Source organism: Melopsittacus undulatus, chromosome 2, assembly GCF_012275295.1.
Source record: "Melopsittacus undulatus isolate bMelUnd1 chromosome 2, bMelUnd1.mat.Z, whole genome shotgun sequence".
Taxonomy (NCBI): Eukaryota; Metazoa; Chordata; class Aves; order Psittaciformes; family Psittaculidae; genus Melopsittacus; species Melopsittacus undulatus.
The window spans coordinates 80,035,844-80,060,611 of NC_047528.1; the positions used below are offsets into that span (position 1 = coordinate 80,035,844).

General features: G+C 39.4%; 1 protein-coding gene across 4 annotated transcripts; it reads right to left on the reverse strand.

Annotated features, from left to right (window-relative positions):
- Nucleotides 1-226: 226 nt before the first annotated feature.
- Nucleotides 227-24,768, reverse strand: ACOT9 (acyl-CoA thioesterase 9). Of its 4 annotated transcripts, XM_013129638.3 has the most exons (16): nt 24,500-24,768; nt 22,920-23,011; nt 21,073-21,099; nt 18,089-18,134; nt 14,336-14,506; nt 14,218-14,255; nt 12,349-12,432; nt 11,687-11,790; nt 10,559-10,632; nt 8,395-8,462; nt 7,342-7,453; nt 6,115-6,205; nt 5,556-5,641; nt 4,608-4,695; nt 4,269-4,419; nt 227-4,006 (listed from the first exon to the last, which is right to left on the reverse strand). In XM_013129638.3, exons 1-16 carry the CDS (start codon nt 24,511-24,513, stop codon nt 3,948-3,950), a joined length of 1,305 nt encoding a protein of 434 aa, XP_012985092.2. In that variant the 5' UTR covers nt 24,514-24,768; the 3' UTR covers nt 227-3,947. The 4 variants fall into 4 exon arrangements, with proteins under 4 accessions (XP_012985092.2, XP_030907054.1, XP_030907056.1 ...); XM_031051194.2 differs by lacking the exon at nt 4,269-4,419; XM_031051196.2 differs by lacking the exons at nt 18,089-18,134; nt 21,073-21,099; nt 24,500-24,768 and having other exon boundaries at nt 22,920-22,943.

A 24,768-nucleotide genomic window follows, 5' to 3' on the forward strand; every position in this document is an offset into this window, starting at 1 on the left:
GTTTTGTTTACGGCTTTTATAAATCCTGAAACACCAAAAACCATCAACACAGAGAATGTTCAAATAACTCCAAGCAACCGCAGTGTGACGAATGCAGGCCAGGCTGTTACACGGCTGTTCATAAGCAGCCCAATGGGGATGGAAAGTTTTAGAGAAATAGTCCTTAAGCAAAGACTTGAGTCACCACGTGACATACCTGAAAGATTATGTATATAGAAAAAGAGAATAGGGTTTTACAGAGATCTGGACATGCTGATGGAGAAGTTTAGGAGAGAAAAAAGAATGAGGAAAAAAAATGTCCGAGGTGGAAAAGGTGAGAGCTGGCCAGGGAAACAGGGTGGAAACAAAGGCAGATCCTTAGTTACACACTGCCTCTAGGAAAATGAAGAAAGCAAAGAAGTGAAGAAGAGATTCCTGAATGAAAGAATAACATTGGAAAGCAGGGGGAGGAAGAACCCTGAAGTCTGTGGGTTTGGGATTATTAGTATTTCCAGAGTTGCAAAACAACTGGCAACCTAAGGATTTTTCTTGCTGTTACCTACAAAAACTACTGCACTGTAGCAGTGCAAGACGCGCTCCTCTTCCAGCACATCACTAATTCTTGCTAAGCGCTCCAGTGTATTTTCTATGCAGATATCATCATTCAACTACAGCTTCCACAAAAGGAGTCCCTGGTTTCATGAAAGCTGAGTATTTGCCTTTTTATATTCCTGTGAGCTAGTGCCTAGCCCATGAAGAGATAATCTCTCCCACAACTAGGTAAAACTGTATTTAGAGGAGTCATTACTGTGCCCACTGAGCTAAGGCTGAACAGAATGTGCAGTACAACCAATTAAACGTGCAGTAGGTTTGGAGCAGGATTCTAAACTGAAACCCTTGCTCAGTGGCCCATACTGCACTGGCTCCAGCAAGCTTCTTCTCAGAACACTGCAATGTGGCTGTAAAGGATCGTGCACATTTGAAGAAGGGCTACCAGAAACTGTTACAGTAATTCTGAGAAAATCATTTTATTATTCTTTTTAAGCACAGAAACAATAAAATAATTTGAAACAAAGTGCTTTTTTCAGGCACTGTGCTCAGCCAGTCCCACAGAAAACTTCTTTTATATCAGCACTTAAGTGAGAAGGTATGGGAAGGCAATCCAGCTAGCACACACATCCTCCTCCTCACTGTATTCCAAGACGTGATGGGCACAGAAACATTTACTTCCCACTGCAGAGCCACAGCCAATTACATAGAAAGGTTCACTACAAGTAAAAAAACTTTTTACCAATACCTTTTAGGCACAAGCCATGCTAATGGCTAGTCACTGACAGCAGTGATGGAGTGGCCATTAAGTTGCAACATAAGCTCACCATTATGTTAAACATTTTAAATTTGAAGGTGAGATCCAAGAACAATTTTCTCTCACACACAAAGGTACAGAGCGACATGCATAAATAACACCCTTGAACAGACACATTTAGCCTCTTATCAGAGAGGGTAAAAACTTGGAGTTACCTTCTTTGAGTAAAAAATATGTGAGCACATACTCTTTGTCTTTCTGTTTACTCCTGTATATGTTTGTATCTCTTTTACATATGTATATATATACACACACACATTCTGTGCGACTGTATGTACATTTCTTTATCTACTGTGACAGTGCTACATGTTTAAGTTATGATGAACTTTGAAAACACACTAATTTTTCTAAGCATCTTCATCTGTGGTACTCATTTTCTTCTTACTCTTGCTCCCTACTCTACTATGTATATTCTGCCTCTTTCATCCCTTCCCAAAGCTGAATTGACAAATTACGATATATACAGCTGAAGAGGTATTAGAGGAAAAACTTGGTACCCCCTTAACTTACAAGCGTTATACAAAAGCAACCCAGGTAGGACCATTTGGTTGATGTAATCCTTCAGACAGTGACATAGATCTCTCCACTTCCTGCCTTCCAGAGTTTCAGTTCAGTGTCTCAGTTCTTTATTTGCATGGTCAGTTAAGCATATTCAGCTTCAAGAGTTTTTTAAAAAGGAGAAAAATAGAAAATACAATATGTATCCACAGTGTTATAACTGTAATAAAAAGACTGTAACAGCATACAGCTGGATCAGCACTAGAGTGTGCCTGAAGAGAGAAACTCCATGCAAGGAACCAAGAGCTTGCTATCACTTCAATGCATCTGATACAGAGCCAGCAATGCCCCTGTGTCTCCCCTGGAAAGATAACTTCTGAAGGCAGCCAAATCTTAGGAAAGGCTGATGTATAACACACTGGTTGTTTCAACACTCACCCTCCTCATGGGAGTACCAATCAGCTGTTAAGAGCCATGATTTTCATGCTATCCTAGCTCCAAAGGAAGTTCATCTTAACTGAGAATTTCTCAAACTTTCTAAGTAAAAACAATTTCAACATGTTGCTTTATTTTATCAACCTGTTTTGCGCATCTGTGCTGATTCATGTAACTTCTACATACTGCTTCCTTATTTCAAAAGATTTTAAACCTAGCAGGGAAGCCAGAGTCTGTTCTTGTGTATTGTAAGATGTCATATTTCATCCATTTAACCTATCATTGAGCCTAACTACTCCTTTTTGGGTGTCTTGATTAGACGCTGTGTCAGTCTTGAGCTGAAGGTATCAGAGGTTTTATGCTTGTGACTAATTATCCTCACTGCTAAAAGCTGATGCCTCCCATCCACTCACCTTCCTAATTTCAGGATGTTGGGCTTTATCTGCCAGATACTGGAGATTATTTAAACTTTCTCCACCACATCAGAAACACTTTGGTGCCAAGTACTTTCTCCCTGTTATTTAGATACCATAGTTATGTCCCCATGGTGTCCCTTCTGTGAAGGAGAATTACTCTGTCCTTCACAGATAAACTTGAGTTTTTAAATATGTGCAATACTCATATTTCATTACAGTCTACAAAGGAACCAGACAAATAATCCACCCAAGGGGGCTGTCCTTTAGCTGCATCCTCAGTGGGATAAAAATCCTCTCTCTATTCAGCAGCTGACTCGGGAGCTGCTCAACACAGACCCCTTTGCCAGACCCCTAACGCCAGCATTAAACATAACCATTGCTATTTGAGCAGCATTTTACTTTTTCTGCTCCCAATCCCTAACAAACCAAAACATTCTACCCTACAATGCTGTTTCCCAGCCCCACCCAACCTCACCAAGCACATCTCTACAGACCATGAGAAACAATTCATTAAGGAACTTAACAGTTATATACAACAAAAAATAGTTAGAAGAGGCTGGCAAGGGTTAGCTGTGCACAGACAGAATGCCAAAGAAGCCATATGGCCACCACATTCCATCACAAAATCCGGTTTTCTCCCAAGGGAACCATGAAACCATCCAAAACAGGAGCTGTACAGCCTTATAAAATCCCAGCTGATAGAAAGCACCTGCTTTACACTGTGCACACACTAGGAACTTCTCAGCTTATGCTTGCTGCTCAATACAAAAGATAAACCTAATTTACACAAGAATGTAGGTCAAATGGCTTAATCTGTATGTATCTACTTATTGCACACCTTTTTCTGATAGAACTTCTCTCCCTTATCAGGGAAGCACGAAGGAGAGCTACTAAGAGAAAGAAGGCAGATGGTGACAAGACAGCAAAGGTCATAATGTAATTACTCAAAGCAGACAAAAAGAAGCTACCTGAAGCTTAGTACTGTATTTTTTTCAGCCTTTTTTCCTAGCATCAGCATGTAAAAGTAGATTTCAACAAATCCTAGTAGCAAAGAATAAAAAATCCAAACATATGCAAATGCATAAGTAGCATTTAAAAGGTGTTTTCTGTTGTGGGGTTCAGGTCTGTGGTTTTTGGTTTGGAGTGGATTTGGTTTTATTTTTTTGGGGTACTGCAAACACCTGTCTGTTAGCCATCTCTGGTGACAACTCTTTCCAAGACAGCATGCTGCTATTCTGCTGATCCAGTGCCTGTCAGATCTCTTTCATTACAGCAGCAAAGTGTCGCCTCCCATCTAAATACAACATGGACTCTGAAATAAGGTGGAGAAAAGAGACCCACATTAGTACCCTAGTGTCAGTACTGGGCAACTACATAATTGGTTAAGATTAAGAAGCAATCCACACAGTCATGAAAGCATAAAATAAACTTGGTTTGCCATGAAACCCTGTTAAATTATTCAAATGCCATTAGTTGAGTTATTCTAATATTCAGTTATTCTAATGACCAGTGTTCCAACAGAAAATCATCTTTTCTACAGAGTTATGATGACAAAGCATTAATTGCATACTTGCCTCCATATGTTCTGGGGACAACCTGTGGGACCTCATTTTCTGATATAAATGTAAAATGGAAGATATTAGTTGTGTGGTGATCCCTGGTGTCTGCATCATAAACCTCAGTGTGTACTCGAACCTGGATGTAGTTTTTTTCTGTGTAACAGACCTGCACAGTTAAGACAAGATTTGTAGTTCCTACTTTATTACTGGCATTGACACACTGTAACAGACTTCATTACACTGTTTAACAATCGAAGTCACACACTCTCATAACACGCTGTTCATTACCAGTGATTAACAGTGACTACAGCAAAGATAAGTTTTTCTCTTTTAAAAAAAGAAGTTGACTCCTACCTGTCCAGAAAGCAGTAACAAGGATCCAACTTCAACTGGCCTCTGAAACATGATGTCATCAACAGACACAATAAAAGGTCTGGAACCGCTGAGCAAGAAAAAGAGAAATTTCTTCTCAAGGATAATGAGGGTGTTTGGAGAAATTTAAAAATATTTCCTCATCAGCATTTGAATGAAGGCTTAACTACAGCATATATCTTTCCTAAAGAGAGGCCACAGGAAGTGCTACAGAATTATGTTATCACCCACAACAAAAATAACTGGAGGCAAACTCTCACACCAATAAAAGCACACATTCTCTAAGGACATAGCAGGGGGGTTAGAACCTGATGATCTTAAGGTTCTTTCCAACCCTAACTATTCTATGATTCTAGGACATGTTATTGCATCCTTATTCTATCTTATAACTTACACTTGCTAGGCAATCTTCGTGACATCACTGCCATCAGTTTTCCAAGCACTGACATAAAGCACTTCCCTTTGCATCAGGCTAGACATACTCCCATTAAACTTATGCATAGACCTTTGCTGGCTGATGACCTCAGTCACACTTTCTAAGCACAAAGAGCTACCAGAAGAAGCTCAGAAACAATTTTGCTTTTGTACAGAATGAGAAGATATGATACTTATTTGGCAAAATGTCTATTTTATATGGTTAGAAAGAAAACGTATCTTCAAAAGTCAATCTCAATGGCTTGGTAAGATAAAACAGAAAAAGGATGTATTTTCTAGCTTGACATGTGATGCTTAACAAGAAGCAAGATGCAAATCTCTGTAAATATAAGAGACTCTCTAGATAAAACAGTGCTGTGAACTAACAGTGCAAAATTCTACTAGACACCCACTTTTCTACTCAGATTGTCACTAGGTTGATTAGTTTGGCTTCCTAACATATGTGGATGAGCGCAGTGCTCTGGATTATATAAATATTGCAGGTCTGCAACTCACCCACAGCTGCAAGCAATTGCCCATCCCAGTTCAAACGCCTTTCTCATGAGAAAACCTCCAAAGATCCTATTGAAGATGTTTCGTTCCTATACACGGAAACAAAAAAAACCAAACTGCTATATTACATACATTATTTCCAAACCATCATGTTGAAGTCTGCACTTCAGTTCACAGTATTTAACAGAACTCCCAAAATCTGAATATAGAAAAAGCACTACTGAGATATATATATAAAAGCCAAAATGGCTGAGGCAACTTTACTTAACAGGAGCTCATCTGATTCATTGGACAACATAAAACCTCGAAATTGTGCAGCAACCAGAAGCCCAACCTTAACACTTTGCAAAGGACTCTCTTTACATAAAATGAGTAGTCTAGTAAGAAAAAACAAGGTAATTAAAAATCTATTTTGCAGTGGTAACCAACACAGGTAACAGAAAAATAGCAAAAGAAACTGAGATCTAAATACATTGCAAGGACTGCAGACAAAATAATTGATTGATTAATCTTACAAGACAATTCATAAGTAACTGCTTCTGTAATTTATTTTTCAAAATACCTGAGGATGGCAAATCTGTAGCCCTTTTAGCTTTGTGTCTTCCATCCACACTGAATTGGGTGGTAATTTACGACTCCGGAAACTTACTGTCCTTTGGAAGAGACAATAAATTTTATAGCCCACATTAGCAGAATTCAGCAAGTGAAAAATGCACAAATAGCAAATGCAGAGACACACTGAGTAAAAGGAAAAAAAGACCAATGAAACAATAAAAAAGGAGCCCGCCCAAAAAAGTATAAATTCCTTCACTAAAAGCTCTATCAACTGACCTTGAAGCATTATCTAAAGTGATACTTTTTTACTGCAATAAGCCTATGCTCCTGATCTTTCAAAAACTTCTGTTAATGCTCAAGCTTATGTGAATGAACAAGCTCAAGAAAGGTACATGAAAGAAAAGATGAATCACAACCACAAGGCCTGTCAGAGAAAGCCTTACTGTTTTCTAAGTCATAACAGGACTTAAAAGCATACAATGAGCTAACAGTAATTAAACATCAAACATGTACACACTTTGAGGTTTTCAAATCCAGACAGAATGTGTACAAAATACATCTGCTAATTTTAGGGGAAAGCATGTCTCACTTTGGTAAACAGCTTTGAAAATAACAGTTGTGTAGTAAGTTAAAGAAATAACAAATTATCCAGAAATACACCACTACATTAATGCCCTTAGGCATTGTTCTATCACCACTGGCACTGGATCATTTCCCACAAAACTCAAATATAAGAAAAGTACACCAGCAACAGTCTCCCCCAAATACTGCTTTAATGTATTATATTTAAAACACATGGCAAGGTTGCCTGATCAAAATATGGCCAATTCCTACCCTCACAGGTTTTTCTCTAAATATCAGGGCAGAAAACTCTCAGACTGTGAAAGTCACACAACTGCAAAACCATTCCATTCCTTTATTTGGTTAAGCATCACTAACACTTTTCCTCAAGATTACTCCTAACAACTGGCTCAGAAGCTCTTTGTGCTTATACTGTCACTTTTCATCACCTTGGCACAGCTAACACTAACAACAGACAACTCATTTAAGAGATGCAGATGTCACATTAAAATTTGTACCTGTGTTTCAAATAAAATGCCACAGAATTTAAATGGTGAAATGAGAAAACAAAATGTGTGCTTCCATTCCAGACTACCCTCTTACAAGCACCCACTTAAAAGGCACATGACTTTTCCATAAGACTTCAGTTCTCCTCCACCCCTCCCCTTCTTGCCTTGTGTCCAACGTATTAAGGAATATGTCATGAATAATGTTTCTTTCTTCTGCAGTGGGAGCCATCTTCAGTAAGGAAGCGGTGCTGAAATCAATCCTCTTCAGTTTGTTCACTAAACATTTTAAAATATCATATTACAGTTCAAAGAAAAAAAAACATTTGGCTTGGCTCTGAACATTTTAACCTGGAATCAGTCATCTCTTTCCTTTTCTCTTTTTCCCCCAGAAGTTAAAAGCTGTAACTCCACAGTCCCATGGATTCAAACAGAAATCTGGCTTTTAGAACTGACTGTAACAAAGAAAATATAAGGTAGAACTTCGCTGTTTCCTCACCAATGTAATGAAGACCTTTTATACATAATCATGATACCCACCCACGGCTCCTACAGAAAACTTCAATATTCCCCTCAAAGTATAGAAAAACATATCAAAGAAGAACCCTTACAGAACAGCCAACCTTCTTCAGGTTTTGTCAATGGTACAAGAATGCAAATTTATGACAGACCTCACTACCATAGGCCACAAGGGTTGAAATTTTAGATCTTCAGTTCATTCAGTCTTTAATGTTTCTCTAATTCTCGGCTTTAATATTACAGCTTGAAATAAAATCAGATGGAGCTACACAGTCCTTCCCCTGCTCTCCCCCTTTCTTTTTCTGAATTTCTTTCCAAAAAGAACAAGGAACTCGACAGGCAGGAAGCTGCGATGCACCCAGCAGGCCCACCAGGGGGCCAATCAATCAGCCAGAGCATTAGGAAAGCCTGTGCTGCACTCAGATCTGAAGTGGAGAGAGCATCCTGGAAAATGAGAACTCTACTTGGGGTGCAGAGCACATCAGGAGAGCCCTTCTGTGTCAGTTTAGCCAGAGAGTTGCCAAGAATGTGATAGCAGGCTTTTAACCTCTCTTACACTACTGACACGTGAGACAAAACAAAACATGGTTTTGAACAAATTAGGAGCATTTCTAAGTAGCAACACTTCCAAAGTTTATTTCCTTCTAGCTATTAAGCTGAACCTGAGGCACATGTGCATACTACCAGGAAATCTGACATACATTCCCCTTGATTGAAGATTTTTTCTTCCTCAGGGCTCTCAGGAACTAGTGGATTAACAAATGCTGGCCTATGGACAGGAATTTTTGTTTTAGTTACAAACTTTACAAAAAATTCTCCTCTAAATACATTATAACAGACTTCTATTTCTGCTTATATACACAGTACAAGATGAAAAGAAATGTTTCAGTTTATATCATAGAAATAAATAATTATTTCATATTGTGCAGCTGCCAGCAGAATATCAAATTAGCTTTAACTCTCAAGAGGCAGTTAAATGATCCAACCACTGTCTAGCATAATTAAGGGTGATGCATCTATGCTTCTTAAAGAGCTAAATCTGTACATGTGGATTAAAATGAAGATTTTTCAAGCTGTTTAAAAATTCAGGAAATAAAGATGTAATGACCTAGGATAGTCTAAAATGAATACATAAAACTTGAACAGGACCACTCCTCATGGAACAGAAAGTGCACAGTGCTGTAGCCAGAAAGTGTTCTTATAATCTGCATGTTCCCATGACAGTCTTATCAATAGCTGAAAGCTGTTTACCACATATACCACTTATCAAAGAAGATATGAGGCTGCCTTGAGCACAAATTTGTGTGTTTATTTTTCTGCACAACTAAGTTTATTCTGACCTCATTATATAACATTATTTATTGTCACAAGGAAAGGCAAACACTTATTTTCAAGAGCCATTCTTCCCCATAATTTCTAATTATTATTTTTCTATTTCAACATTATTGTTCTGAGCATTATATATATGTATATGTATACACACAAACAAATATCTGCTGAACAATTCAACTCTACCCCAAGCCTTTACTTGGGATGGTGACAGAGACATGCAGAGAGGATGTTTTAGCTTAGAACAAACTGCTCTTTCCTGGTTTGCTAAACCTCTGGATTTCAGAGACACACCAGCTCCTTCTCCATGATAAGAGCTCATTCACACTCTCCTCAGCTCAGGACACATCTACAGCAGCTGTCCTGTTCAAGACCCAAGCTGCAGAGATGAGAGTTTGCTATGGCCCAAGAGCCACACAGCCATGTTTTTGTGGCACTATAACTAACCTAACATACCCTGTCCCTCTCTGAAAGGTTTTACTTCACATAGAATAAATATCTTCCTTATATGGACAGAATGCTTCCAAAATGCAGCTGGCTTGAAGAACAGCAACTAAAGTTTGTATCTATTTGCACAAGTCCATATAGGCTTGTCCTAAGTCAATCTGCTAGTGTCTAATTACATCAGATTCGATGAAAATCTTTTGCAAAGTAAGTCCTTAAAATGAGAATCATAATTATATATAGATATTTTAATGTACACTGTGTTAATAGGGTCTAGGAAAATATTACAAATCTGAATTAAACCAACCTAATAAGTACTTCTAGCATTACCAGGACTAAATAACTATGTCAACCTAACCCCCCTCATTAAACATATCCTTCTTCATTAAATACAGGCAATTATTAAAACTAGTTAGAAAATAATTTATCACTTTTGCAGGCTACACAAGAAAGAGGTAAGAAATACAACCGACTTTTCTGGTGCTGGAGTCAAACCAAAACTGAAACTAAGCAGCCTGTTAGTTTAATGACTAAGGAGTTACGGAATGAGTAAAACCGAAAAATAAGAAATTTGGCTTATGGGTTGTTTGGGGTTTTTTTTTATGTTCTGTGAATACTTATTAGTTCCATGTTACTTACATAAGTAAGTTTCACACTGAATTATTCTGATGAAACTTATCGTATCTAGTAGGGAATTAATGGCATTATTCACTCAAAGACTATTTAACCATCAAAACTCAATCTTTCCCAGTTTTATGGCAAGACAGCAATTAATTCTAACAACTCTTAGAATGCAGGTGGGTTTCTAGCAGACTCTCATTTCTGTGTTTATCTGGCCAGTCATTCAAACACATTAAAAAACCAAGGGTCCAGTACCGAGATTAACAGCAATTCCTGGTATCATCTGACTGTTGAATCAGTGCTTCAAAGCTTGCCACAGGAAGGTAACACCAGCAGAAAACAAATATGTGATTGGTCACCTATGCTATATGCCTTCTATGTGGCTATATGCCACACATATAGCAAGCTGCCACATTTGCTATTTTCACCACAGTAGGGATCTGAAAACTATTTTCCTCTCCTACAACTTACCCCTTATTCTCTGGATCCCGGGCCACCATGACAAAGGTTGCATCTAACACAGGGCTGTAATCACCATCATGTAGCTAAGAGAGACAGGAAACCATTATATTTTAAAAAATACAATTATAAATGTGCTTAGCAAACTATTCAGTTGACATCAACTATGCCATCACACTGTTAATGATGTTTACTTTCCCATTCTGTCATCCCATCCAAGATCTCTCACAACAGGTCAAAAAGAACGAAATAACGCAATTTAAAACTCTAGTTTCAGGGATACTTCAATGTAAACATTACACTGGGAATACTTATTAACTAATACTTTCAGCTGGGTGGGGAGGAAATCAATGCAGGCATTGTAAAAGGACCCTTTATTGTGAGAAATGCCAGAACATTTTCTGTCAATAACAAATTGCCACTAATGCCAGCACTGTGAGGAGTTCAGACAATAAAGGTAAATTGTTATTGCCTGCATCAAAGACTCCACTTAGGGAGACCAACTGAATAAAAAATATTTACCGGTTTCTCTGAATTATAGCCACTAACATAACTTAAGTGGTCATAGCATATCTTTGCTACCCTAAACAATTAAATAACTGAATTAACATTTCAGTTAACTAATCAGTTGACAGTAAATATTCAATAGAAATTTTTTAATTTAATTATGAATATTCCTCTTGCTTCCTGCAAGGTGTAGCCTTGTTACACCTTCATTTATTTTCTATTCTTTAGTATTTAATAACTGACTACAAAAATCGTGCTATACAGCAGATAAGACGAACACAAGAGATACAATTTAATACTGAAACTGAATACCAAATAAAAAAATTTTGTCAAAAGCAGGGGGGAAATCAGTTAAGAACATGCAGAGCACAGCCACCTATTTTTTTCTGTAGGAGTACTGTGTTGCAGTTTAATTACACTGGTTAGAAAAATGCATTTTGAAAGAAAAGTAAGCAACAGAGTAACTTGCTGCATCTAGACTACTTGAAGTTATCTTATTCTTGAAACACTAAGACTGCCTCAAGCCCTTTAAAAATATTCTAGAAAATGTAATTTATACTGCTAATATTATCTAGAATTCCTCCAAAGCACTTCATCCCTGTGATGAGATAGAGAGAAGTCACAGGAACTAACCTGCAGCATGTGCATCTTCACTTCCATTGATGTCTTCCCAACCCAAGAAACATTGCCTGTGAATTTGATGTCACAATCTGGATATATAATCCTCTTGCACAAATCTACAACAAAAACATTAGAGGCTGCTGGATCACTAACATCTAACATTAGAAACACTGGATTTTCTATGACTTTTTTGTGTTCTGCAAGTGGCAATACACACAAAGTCAACCCAGAAAAGACAGTTGTTGCAAGGGACCACACTGCCTGTCTACAGTTTCTGTCTTGTCAGAACAGGAGAACAGGAGAAGGAACAGAAGCCAGAACAGAAGAAAGCAGGCACACAAATGGCAGACCCACAGTGGTGTTCAACAGAACATGCGACATAAGCAAGATCTAATGCCACCAGAACAAAAACTGTTCAATAATGAACCTAAGAAGCTCGTGTCAAAATGAAACCAAACACAGATGCGCATGAAATTTGTATTTTGAAGGGAAGGGAAATGTGAAATATGAAATGCTGAAAACCCTCTTCCCTCCCCCTTCAACAAAACAAGATTAAGTGAACTAAACAGGAGTGTGAAGCGGGTATCCTCAGTAGCAACCGAGGGATGGCAGTAGCTGCTAAAAGTGTAAGACAAACAAATGAAACCATTCCTACTGACCAAATTGACACTTACTGATTTTATCCACCAGAGCTGTAACTATTGATAAAGGAGACTTTGGCTGCATTTCCTGCTTGGTGTGAGTGTAGCAAATAAGAACTGTGGAGAGACCAAAAACGGAGTCAGCTCTTTAACAAAAACTTCAGTGGAGCAGATCAAAGCCATCTTTCTGAAGCATGAGAAGTACCTGTAAAACACAAACTAAAGTATGGTTCAGAGTGCACGACTTTCACATTTTGTGTAACTCACAAGATTACTATAATGATTCAGTGGCTGTCTCAATTACACACATACTTACTTACTACAAATAGAAATGTAATTGGCCACTTTAAATCAACTCATCTCTCCATATCCAATCCCACATAATCTCTTCCCTCTACCCCTGCAGCCCACAGTCTCAGATCCTTCCTACCTTTTATTTTGATTTCATGCAGGTTGTCCAAGGATACATGCTGTCTGAAAACTTATTTTCAACTATGGCTTCCTTTAAGGAAGCACAGATTAGATAAAACTGTGCCTTACAGGTATGAAAGCATAGTCAGACATATTTATCACACTGTAATTACTACTATCTGAACCACTATTTAAATTAATTAGCTCTGCTCATAAGAGCATATCCAAGTAAACAGACTTCTTGGAGTAATACAAGGCTGCAAAGCGGTTTGGCTTTTTTCCTAGTACTCGTGACTATTAAGACAATATATCCCCAGCAGAACTGACTGAAGCCCAGTATAACTACAAAAAAGGCCGACATTCTGTGCTCCAACACAAAAAAGAACTATGAATTTTACAGATTTCCAGGAGAAATAAACAAGGCACAGAATGAAAACCAGGCTCATCCCATCCACCAACAGAGGGCAGTACACATTGTTTCAAGACTCCTTTTCTAATTCAAGACAGGTACTGAAGCCAGCATCTTCCCTGTCCCAGAGAGAAATACAAATCATCTAGTTGTTTTGTCTATCCTCAATAGGTATGTGACACATTCACTTGTTTCTCTGTCTTCCTCAGTTTTGCTCATCTAACTCACAGTATTTCATTGTTGCCCCCCCGGGCCAAAAAAAAAAAAAAAATCCCTGTTGCATTCAGAAATTCCTCTTAATAAGCACTTATTCTTTGTCAAAAACCTCCATCAAAATGCTCCCAACCAGCTAGAAAACTCTGATGAAGAAAAAAGTCACCTGGTGACATTCTAAGAGAAGAGTATCTCCAAGTTACATTAGCAACCTGCCACTTGTTTTAGCTTAAAACAAAAGTCAAAGAACTCGAAATTTCAAAGACCACGAATAAATGAAAAGGAGGGGAAAAAACAAACAAAAAAAACCAACCCAACCCTAACTCACGAAACAACTGAGTCACTTTTACCCTTAACATCAATTTGGAGACAGAATCCAAGAATCTATAGACTGTTTTCCATTTTTCTGGAATGAATACAGTCTGTTCTTTCCACATTATATCTCCTCTCCAAAGGGAAGACTGAAATAGTTGCACCTCACTATCTGTTAGGTTTTGTGTTCATTTTGTTGGTTTGAACTTCTTTTTTTAATAGCAAAATGTGGTTTAATTTGAAATAGCGCACTTTGCAGATTTTCTGATTTAACACTCAATGCAGATTCATAATCTAGGATCATTTCTCAGTAAATTATTCCTGAACTGCTCCTTTACAAAACTGGCAGAGGCAGGAATGCGAAGCTGAGCAATTTTGCGACTGTCTGTTCTTTATCATCCTTCCTTCTCCTTCAGCATCAGAATCTTTCAGTTTTTTTCCTTCTTCTTTGATGTGATTCCCTCCCTGAGGTCATACTATACCACAACAAACAGCCGTGAACAAACTCACTTTCTCTGCAATACTTCTGCATTCTTTACAAGGGTGTAGATACGTACCTCCTAAACTGTCAAGATCTTCAAGTATCCTTCCAAACCTGCAAGATACAGGTTTTGACAATTAAATACCTATATACATAGTAAATGAAATTTAACACTATGCTGGTTCCTCTGTTACCTTACGCTGTTGTGTACATTCAGGTACTTTTCTCTTATTTCAGGTTGACTTCCTAGAGGTAGAATAACTTCCAAGTAGCTATCCTTCATCCTCCTAGGAGGGAGATCTTCCTGCCGTTTTGCCAGTAAAGTATGAAGAGCTTTTCTTTCTTGCATTGCTTGCACATGATCCCTGGGGTAAGGAAAAAAAAAAAACAACAAAACAACAATGGAGCATGACAGCAGAACTGCAAGCACAGCTAAAAGATGTCACATTGAAGATTATTAAAATGACAACAAAACAGTAGTAAAAATAGCAAGGCACAGTGAGTGTGCCATAAAAAGAATGTGAAATACTCCTAATGAGATGTGCCAAGCAGGACTACTGCAGAAAACTTTCAAGTATTTTTGTCCACAACTGCAAAGCACATACTTTGTGCTAAAGAGATGACCAAAATTATCTAATTCCGAATGCTACTAAAATGGTTCCCCTTGAAAAGAACAAATGGGGCATAATTTAACCTATGAGGTTTTGTGTATATTCATGTCTTCCGAGGCTACCATATCACAACTCTTCCTACAGCCACAATTTTTGAAGGACTGACTGACAACTTATAAACTCTCCCAAGAAGTAAAGCATGCATAGTGTTGGTTAGCACTAACAACAAAAAGAACTAATTTGCTAAGACTTGCTATCATCCACAGGTGAGTTCTCCCTTTACAGCATCAGTTCATACAGCATACACTTGATCGGCAAGCTAAAAGAAAGGGGAAATTAATCTATTTCCCTCTCTATTCCTACCCAGTCACAACCATATACGAAGGTTATTGAAATAAATAATAAAGGAAAATGAGCACTATCCCTTCAGAGCTACTTTTCCAGCACCAAGTCAGAGGGGTCGCAACTCCCACAAGGGGGTAAAGGACAACTTGCTGTCACTTCTTTCCAATCTACCCAGTTGGCTCCTCGCATAGGCATCTTACAATTACCCTGCCCAATATTTTCTCTTACCTGTTCCTCCAAATGTTTCTCCCCTTAAAACTGCAACCTGACTAAAAAAAGCAAGTATTTCATACAGTACCTAGAATCAACAACAAAGCATTAAGTACCTAAGGGTTAAACATGCAACAGTTCCAGTATAAAGCCAAAAAGTATACAAAACTGTGAATCCATTTCACAGAGCAAGAGAAGGCATAAAACACTATATAACCAAACTTGATATTAACTAGTGAAAATGTGCCATTCATTCAGTTGTGCATATTGCATTGCTGAGACCTAAGTGCCACTGTGTTTTACAAAACCGATTAAAAAAATAGAAAAATAAAGAAAACAACAGAAAGAACCTTTTCACCAAAAGTTATATATGTCTTCAATTTTGACTTTGGACAAATTCTGGGTATTAAGCATTTAAGATTAAGACTTTTCTTCTTTGAGCTTTATTTCTGGAAGAGAAGTATAAAGCAGTCATGTTGCAACATATTTATATTCCCTCTTTCCTGTTTAAGAATCTGGGAGGAAATATGAATAATCCATGGTCAAAGAGGGTAAAAGTCCAGCAGAAAATTTCTGTTTGTTTGTTTGTTTTAAATATGAAATATGGTTTACCACATCTAAACAACAAAAGTACTGCAGAGTTCAGAGAAAACAGAAAGATAACAACTTCCCCCAGGGGGTTAATGTTTGAAGTTATGCCACTGTATAGAAACAGAATATACTAGATGACTAAGAAAAGATGCAATGTCCAAGATGATGCACCTTTATGCTTTTTAAAATATTTGTTTCCAAGGTCTTTCAGTGAAAGGTTTCAGAGAAACTACATCAGAAAGTAAAACTTAATCAGAAAGTAAACCAGAAATTTGTCTACAAGCACATAGAGCCCAAACAACAAAAATTTAACTATGTTTTGTTTTCACCAGTCCCATCCTGGCTCCTCTGAGGTCAGCAGCAGAACTCTTCTTGACTTCAGCTTCAGAATGTGCTCTTCAATACACAGAAGTATTGGTCTCAAGACAATAACATTTTTCAACAGATAAATACTGTTACACATTGCAGTACCAGTCACATAGTAACAATAGTTCATCTAAATATTAACTAATGCCTGCCCTAAGCATTCTGAGAAATTATGCTATTTATTTCTGAAATGGCCACAACTGTATCTAGACTGTAATTAGCAATGAGCAGATTAATAATTTTAATTACAATTTAAGTACAAAACCAAAATAAATACATACGCAAAATATTTCTTTCTGATACAAAATGTTACCGGCTGTTACAAGAGAAATCATGAACCAAAGTTTCCTTTTAGCAAAAATAATAACCAAAGGCATTCCTCCAACATGTTATCTATCCTCCCTCCCAGTAATCCAGTTGTATGCACATCAGTCCTTCCCTGCTTCACATTTAGGGACTCCTACCTATCAAGCTGTTCTTAGCTTGTCCTCTTTAATCATTCTGTGGCCTGACTTAACTAAAGCAGTGGCTGTTCAGTCTCCACACGTATCAACTCTTTCTCACTTCATTTTAAAAGTATGATCTCAAAGGCAACATGATCCATGTCCTTCAGACCTCCCATATTAACCCTGTCATTCTCAAGCACTCTCAGCCATGGGCTCCCCGGCTTTACTTCTTCATAGTAGTTACATACAGTACTCCGCAAACCATTTCTGCTGTAATTTATACACCACAAGAGACATATCTATCTAAGAAAAGCACTGCTGTGGTGATCCTGGCTTCAGTCTACTCTCCTTCCAGGGTTGGAGCAGTGGGGAAAAAGGAATGGATAGAAGATCAGATTTTCCCAGAGTCTCTAAAATCTTGATCCTCAGGTGGTATTTCCATATGGCAGGGTTCCTTCCTAGCCATTGTGGACTGCAGGAATGGTTCTTTTAATGCCCTTTTCAGCTTACTTTATGAAAATGTCAAGCCCTATCATGCTTAGGTAGCAGTCTTACTAAGCAAAAACCTAGATAAACCTAGTCAGAAGGCCTAGACACATCAAACACCCCACTCAGGCAAGCACCTCTTCATTTCCCTATCAGTGTACACAGTGTGAAGGAAGAACTCAGCAAACACAGCCATAAGAAAATTAACAATCAATACAATGAATATGGCAACAACCAAATTACAATACATAATACCCTCAGCCTATACTGATTTTAAGAACTTATAACAATGGAGGATTACAGTCAACTCTGGCTTATTCATCGTAATGGAGGGGGAGGAAAGTAACCTGAATAAAGCCAAATCATCAATTATTTAAATCATATGTAAATTAATATTAAAGTACAGCAGAGAAAAGAAATGCCCAACATGCTCCTGACTAAGGAGACCCAAATCCCAAGCTGACAATTTTTCAAAGTGACATAGGTGCTGCCAGCCCATTAATAACGCAGTCTGCTTCACACTGAGCCAGCTCAGCCGCCTCTGAATCCAGTGCAGGATAAATCCACCACCATGATGGTAATTCACCAGCAAATAATTCAAGAGCAGCCAACAGCAGTGTAACATTTCCAGCCAGACTCTACAGCTCTTACACCTTCACTGTATTCAAAGCTGATGGGAGAATCTTTTAAGCATCAAGATCACTTATTTTGTTCCTTTGGTGGTACAGACCTTGTGATCCACAAAGAAACAATTCAAAAACCTTGCTTGCATTACTTTTTAGCTGTATCTCCTTTCTTCCCCAGTCAGCAGATAACATGTTAACTTCCACTACCACAGCCCTGAGCTCTACCTGGGTTTCACAAAGCAAAACACATTTAATGCACACTGTACCTCCAGTTGGTAGATGCTCCCACTATTTCCCTCAATCTGCTTCGCACTGAAAAAAAAAAAAAAAGCAAAAGCAAATCAAGCTTAGTTCTGCAAGTGATGAACGTGAGGTTGAGGCTGCTTGGTGCTAAGAGGCACCATCCTCATCCCAGAACAGGAAAATTAAGCAAATTCATGCAAATAGCATTCCAGAAACAAAAGTCTGGCCAAATTCTCTGATGCTGTTAGTAGGCATGTCACAATAATGGGTTGAGTAACATGATTCTGTAGCTTATTGTGTTTAGCCAACAGAATGTTAATGAAATCAAACACCTGCGGTGCTAATTAGCAGTTGAAAGACACAGCGGATCAGGATCAGGTTGAGGAATTTTGATGTGAAAATATTTCAGCCTAAACACAAACAAAGCTGGAGATAACACAAATCAGAAAGCCATTAAAGAACACAAACAGGAACAGTGCAGCTGGGAGACTGGGACTGAGGAGAGTACCTTTTAAACAATCCCACCCATGAAGGCAGGTAATGATGTCAGACTGGCTCTTGCCAAACTAAATCTTTTATCAGTCTCAAAGAACACATTGTTAAGACACTGAAGACAGGTCTATAAAATTAATTCCTGCAGTATTTGTGCTATTAGAGTTGATGCCAGTTCTGCACAAGTATTTAATAAATTTCAAGAATAATCTGCATACGAAGTTTCTCTACTCTTTCTTTGGATTAAGTTATTACATGTGCTAACGACCCATCAACTCTAACTACTCCATCACCATTAGGCAGGTAAATGTACACTATTTGGAAACACCTAAAAACAGCAGCAACAATTCCCAAGCTCAGGACAGAAGCTGAGAATGTATAGTTGGGATTCCTTGCTTATTTACAAAGACTTTTATACAAGGGGGTTAAAATATTAGGACAAAATAGGGACACATCTAGAAGGGCTACCAAAAAAAAAAAAACACCAAATTTCAGTGAAACAGAAAGAGGGCTGCTGCATTACAAGCTAATCCTTTATACTTGCAGGTTATTAGGTATCATCAGGTTTGGCACTTTTCAAGCTAAATGCCTGGTCAGTGTATTTGCAGTGATCAGCAAGCTATCCTGTGAACCCTGGAACAAGCAGAGTTTGATTTTGTCAGTATTTAAATCACATACCCTCTCTCAGCCAGACCAGCTCGGCTCTGCCCCCACTCCTCCACACAGTCACTTCAGTTTCTGCTGCTTTCCAATCCCAAGTCCCCCACACCACCACCACTGCAATACCCCTAACTTCCCTTTTGTTCCTTCCCCTGCAACACCTTCAGCTCCTGTTCCTGCACTCCCAGCCTAACTCTATTTTGCCTGCCCCCTTGACAAGCACCAGCATGAGCTACGGTTAGCCTAGAGATAAGCAAGGGGCTGAATACCAGCCAGCCAGCACAGAGATCCCAGTCACTTATCAGCTGCCAGCAAACACCACAGTTCATGGCTGACCCAAACACTAGCTCTGTCACCCTAATAAACCTCTGATTCAGAGACAGTTTTCACAAAGATTGTGGAAACACATTTCTCTTCAAGATTTGTTGCTCATCTATTTTGGCTGACATCAAGAAACAACAGGTTCTGGAAGAAGAAGGTGACAAGGAAATAGACAAAGACAAAACAGATTGCTTAGACCACATTTCTTTAGGAAATTAGGCTAAAAGTCTTTTGAAATTAGAAGAGCTCCACTACAATTCTAGGGGAAAGAAAAATATGAAAGAAACTGATTTCAAATCTTAAGAGTTAGTTTTTTGGGTTTTTTTAAGGGGGGAAGGTCAGATTCTTTTTTCTTAAGAAGCAGATGGCTTGTTTACAGAATAGGTACTACTTTCCTGTTACTCACACTCCACTTGTGAAGCTGCCATAGCATGCATTGGATCTACACATTGTTAGCAGAAACACTGTTACAGCTTTTAGAACACAAAAACTCAATTTTCCAACAGTGTGCAGACTGTCCTGGGATGGAGGGGAAATAAACAGCACCTTCTCTTTGTTTAAACCAAGTTCATCTTCCTTTTAACCTCTAAACACTAGAAAGCTCTGAAAAAAAAAGCTCTGGTCCAAACCTGTAAGTATGTATATACATTGTTAGTCCAATTTAATACTTCTGATTTCAATTTTAGGCATACAAGTGAACATTTGCCAGTCTGAGACCACGTACTTTTTATTTCAACAATAAAAGGGACAAAGCATTAAAATGTTCCTAAAATGTTGTGAAGCTAAATTTAGTCCATTTTACAGGTTCGTAAGTACATAGTTTTTCTCTTGCCTTCCCCTGGGGAAGACTACATTGCTCTTGCAACATAAATTTATGTAAGTTATTAAGCACAGATGTCCATAAACTCTTTCCCTTTTCATATTTGGCAAACGTCTTAAAAGTGCAAAAAAATAGCAGCAAACGGGGCTCATCTATCATTGTGCATTTCACAGTATCTCCTAAACTATGATCAGTGGATCATTAATGCCAGAGCAGCAGGGCCTGAGTATATATGCACTGTGATGTGAAGAAGGACACAAAGGCAGCTGGACAAGATCATTGCATTCATCTCTGCCAGTGAGATCCATGTCCTCTTCTGCTGGTGTCATCCCAGGCTCTATCCAGCTTCACGCAGACCACTGTCAAGTATTTTACCACCAGTATAGAGGTTGGTCTGGACTTACTGAAAGATGCAGATTCAAACGTCTAACCTGAAACTAAGTACTGCAGGAGTTGCTGTGTAAGATTTTGTATCCCACAAGCCTCTAAGAAACGTGTTATCCAGCACATCACCAGAAACACAATGTGCTGACAGAGATCTAGGACAACAACTGCCAGACAGCCATTCACTGAAGGCAAAGAGGCTTTAAGCAAGTCAACAGAGAAGAGTAATAGCATCTCATTTTTAATTAATGCTAAAGTACAGAAAAACAGTAGCTGTTTAGTTTAGTGTTATAGCAAATATTTTAATATGTACAGATTACCACAACACACCATTATTCACATGAAGGGGTAAGTGTCCTGTGGAGTGGAAAACACAAATTAGATTAACAATTAAAAGAAACAATGCAAACTACATCTAGTAAGGAGTTACCTGATTATCCTACCTGCTTGAGTTCCATTTAAGCACATGTCCTGCAATTTTAGTAAGCAACTCCAGGCAACCTGTCTTTGCCTTATTTACACTCAGTATCTTTGTGTTTTCAACTGAGTTCATTCTTTCCTTCAAAGACAGCTTTGTGGTTCCTTTGTCTGCTGGCTCTGTGTAGTATCTGCTTGCAGTGTAACTCTAATCAGTTTTTCAAACCCAGTGTTACCACGTGCTGTTGACAAACACTATTAACTTTGGAAAGAGTATCTGGAAGACTTTTCAAAAAGTGGGATGAGTTGTCTTTGAGAAAACTTCCAAAGTCCTGTTTCATGTAGCCTTTGCGAGATGCATGGAAGAACTGGGGATATTCACAACTAAGACCCAAAGTTGTGAGGAACCATATGAAAAGCTAGTAAATATTTGGTGTTTTGTGAAAGCATGGACACCAAATTAAAGCAAATTAGTTTACATATCAGCAAAAGTTTGTATAACATTATTTGTTACAATTTTGAAAGAGAACCTCAAATATTTACAGTTATACAGTTCACAAAATATTAGTATTCCTTGAAAACCAAACAGAGGAAGGCCAGCGTGGCTTCACAGCTTCATTATTTCCACCCACCTTCTACGTGGCATCATTACCACCTAGATATAGAGAGCAGGGTAATATTTGCAAGAATGCAATATTCTCTATCCATGCCTCTTTCCTTTAATTTTCCAAATTAGAATTTATTAACTAGCATGAAAAGAAATTCACTAACAATGAATAATCCTCATTTTCTCCTGTACTGGATAACCTGCAATTTCTATTTAGAGAACAAAATGTGAAAGAAGATCTCAAACAAGCAGAAATCCAAGTCCATGAAGGAATTATTTGTACCTGGCACCAGCCCTTTTCTTCCTCCCCCTTCTCAGTACATGGGATTAGAATGCAGGAAAAATTTTTACAAAAGTTCTGCAACAGGAACATTATGGCTTATTACTACAATTAGAGTGCCAAAACAATCCTTCAACACAGAGCTCCATTGACAAGAGCATTTTCACGAGGCAATGCTGCTGATCTGATTAAAAGATTTCTCTAAGTTTACAGAATTAGTGATATTAACACACTAAAAGTTCTGTAAAACATTATTCCCACTCAGTTCCTTCATCTGTTGCTCATTTTATATTCCCCTGGGTTATAGCCATGAAAAAAAAAAATTAAGTAGCAAAAAGTGATACTATAAATTCAAAAAAGATCAAGGACAAGTTTAAAAGGCTGTTAATTTCTTTTTCTGCTCCCCAGACTTTGCTAATTCAGGATTCATGACCTCTGTTGCACTTAAACATTTGATTATGGCTTCATTTATGGTAATGAATGTCAGTTAGAAAATAGCAATATTCTTTACTCTGCCATTTCATTTTATTCCTTCTGCAATAAGACTGGATGAGGCTTTCAGCAACCTGGTGTCCCTGCCCATGGCAGGGAGGTTGGAACTGGATGATCTTTAATGTCCCTTCCAACCCAAACCATTCTATGATTCTCTCCAGTGGCCACAGTGCCTTTCTGTACTACTTTTCCTTTCTGTGCAAAGCCAACTTGAGAAGCAGTTGTCCCTCCAGAAGAAGAATCACATGTTCTGCCAAGACTAAAGAACCAGATGAGCCTCCATATCTGTAACTTTAATGACTGTGCATGTTTGTTGCCATTAACCTCCAAACACACACAGAAAGACTGCTGTATCTTCCAAAGTACAGACAATTACCTTACCTTCATTCATGTCAGGAAGCTCTGGGGAGCCAGTGGTCCCAGAAGTGAGTGTCCGAGCCAAAAGAGAAGGAAGCTTCCTTATCAGCCACAACCTATAGGCAGAACAGAAGAATTTGCTGTCATTAAAACTAATGCTATTAGTTTAGGATTTATTTTTGAAATGGTGCTGATTACTTTCAAAACCATATTCTTAATTTTGATCCTGATTTTTAGAACCACATACAATCAGTACAACAGTTCCAAGCCAGCTGAGATTTCAACTGATACCTGTCCTCATCTGAAAACAGGAAAGAAGAATGACTCACTGGTAGTAACTGTTCTTTTCACTGACTCAGATGTCCTGGGACAAACAGCAGCTTCTATCCTGTAGACAGGTCCACGTGCATCTGGGAAATCATCCATGACCCTAACCATAAACCTGTCCTGCACTTGGCAGGTGCCCATAGCAGTGGAAGGTGGAATACTCCAAGGAGGGTATCACAAGGCCTACCACACGGTCACATTCAGGTAAGCCCGGTCTTCTCCGCCCTGACTTACTACTGCTGCAACTCAGAACAAGCCTAATGTGCAGGATACAATCCTCTTAGCTGCTCAGCAGGAAGGGACAAACATGAGAACCCTTCAGAGAATGTAATCCACCCAACAACTCAGTAAGAGTTCAATCAAGTAGCAACCAGTGAGGCTCTTCCAGGCAAGCAAAACTGTGGTAGCACAAAAATACACAGAGGGTCAGCAGGTATAAAACTCCTCATGATAATTTACAGTGTTATCCTGACAAGAAATAGGAACTCTGCCCCTTAATTTTATTCAGCTGAGGCTGGGGTTTCAGGTCAAAAATGAGACAAGTTCGCGGGCACCAGAATCATAGGATGGTTTGGGTTGGAAGGGACCTTAAAGCTTACTTTGTTCAAACCTGTGCCATGGGCAGGGCCACCTTCCACTAGACCAGGCTAGTCAAAGCCCAATCCAACCTGGGTACATATTTACATGCATATAACTTATATATATAAGTTTCCTCCTGTCTGCAGGTATTCCAGGAGTACATAAGAGAGTAGAAGGGAAAACACACACACAAATAACCCAACTCAGAAGCCAGCAGTCTCATATACACCAGACATGCCATGAATGGCAATGGTGAAAAGTCTGTGTAAGTGATGCAGCCTCTGCACCGGTGGCACAGCCAGGTAACGACTCCCACCTCAACCCCGGCCGCACCCCCGCGGGACCCTATCACGCCCGATGCCATTTCAGGCGCCCTGAGCGAAGTGACAGGCGCTCCCCACACTGACAGACCACCACAGCCAAGGCCAGACGCCATCACCCTAAGCTCCAGGCAGCCACGCCCGGCAGCGCCCTGCCAGCCATGGCACGCACCACACCCCTGCCGCCAGCCATGCACTAGATCCCCTCCCGGATGCGGGCAGCCCAGCCGCGGGGCCCGGGTCGGGGCAAAACGCCCCCCGGTAAGGCGGCAACGGCAGCCCAGGGCTCTGCCCCACCTCCCCGGGGCCCGCCAAAGGGAACCGCCACCATCTCCCCCGGCCTCGGCGCGAAGCTAAGCGGCGAGGAGGCAGCCTTACCGGGTAGCCAGCATGGTGCTCTCCCCGCCGCCACCGGGACCGCCACCAGGACCGTCACTGGGACCACGCCTGTCCGAGGCACGCAGTCCTCCAGCACCACAGACCCAGGGCTCGCCCAGCACAGCAAATGTTAGGCGCTGCCCTTCCGCCGCGTTGTTCAGGGCGGTCCCCGCTCAGGGCCGTTAAGAGCCGGCTCCCCTCTCGTCCCTCCAGCCCCTGGGCAGCTCCGCTCAGCCCCGACCTCCTCCCAGCGGCCGCCCCTTCGCTCA

What these genes read in the sequence shown, in the direction of transcription:
- ACOT9 (XM_013129638.3), bottom strand. An exon ending in AGATCTTGACAGTTTAGGAG is followed by an intron (nt 12,433 to 14,217) that starts GTACGTATCTAC and finishes GTCTCTCCACAG; the next exon opens with TTCTTATTTGCTACACTCAC. An exon ending in AGCTCTGGTGGATAAAATCA is followed by an intron (nt 11,791 to 12,348) that starts GTAAGTGTCAAT and finishes TTTTTGTTGTAG; the next exon opens with ATTTGTGCAAGAGGATTATA.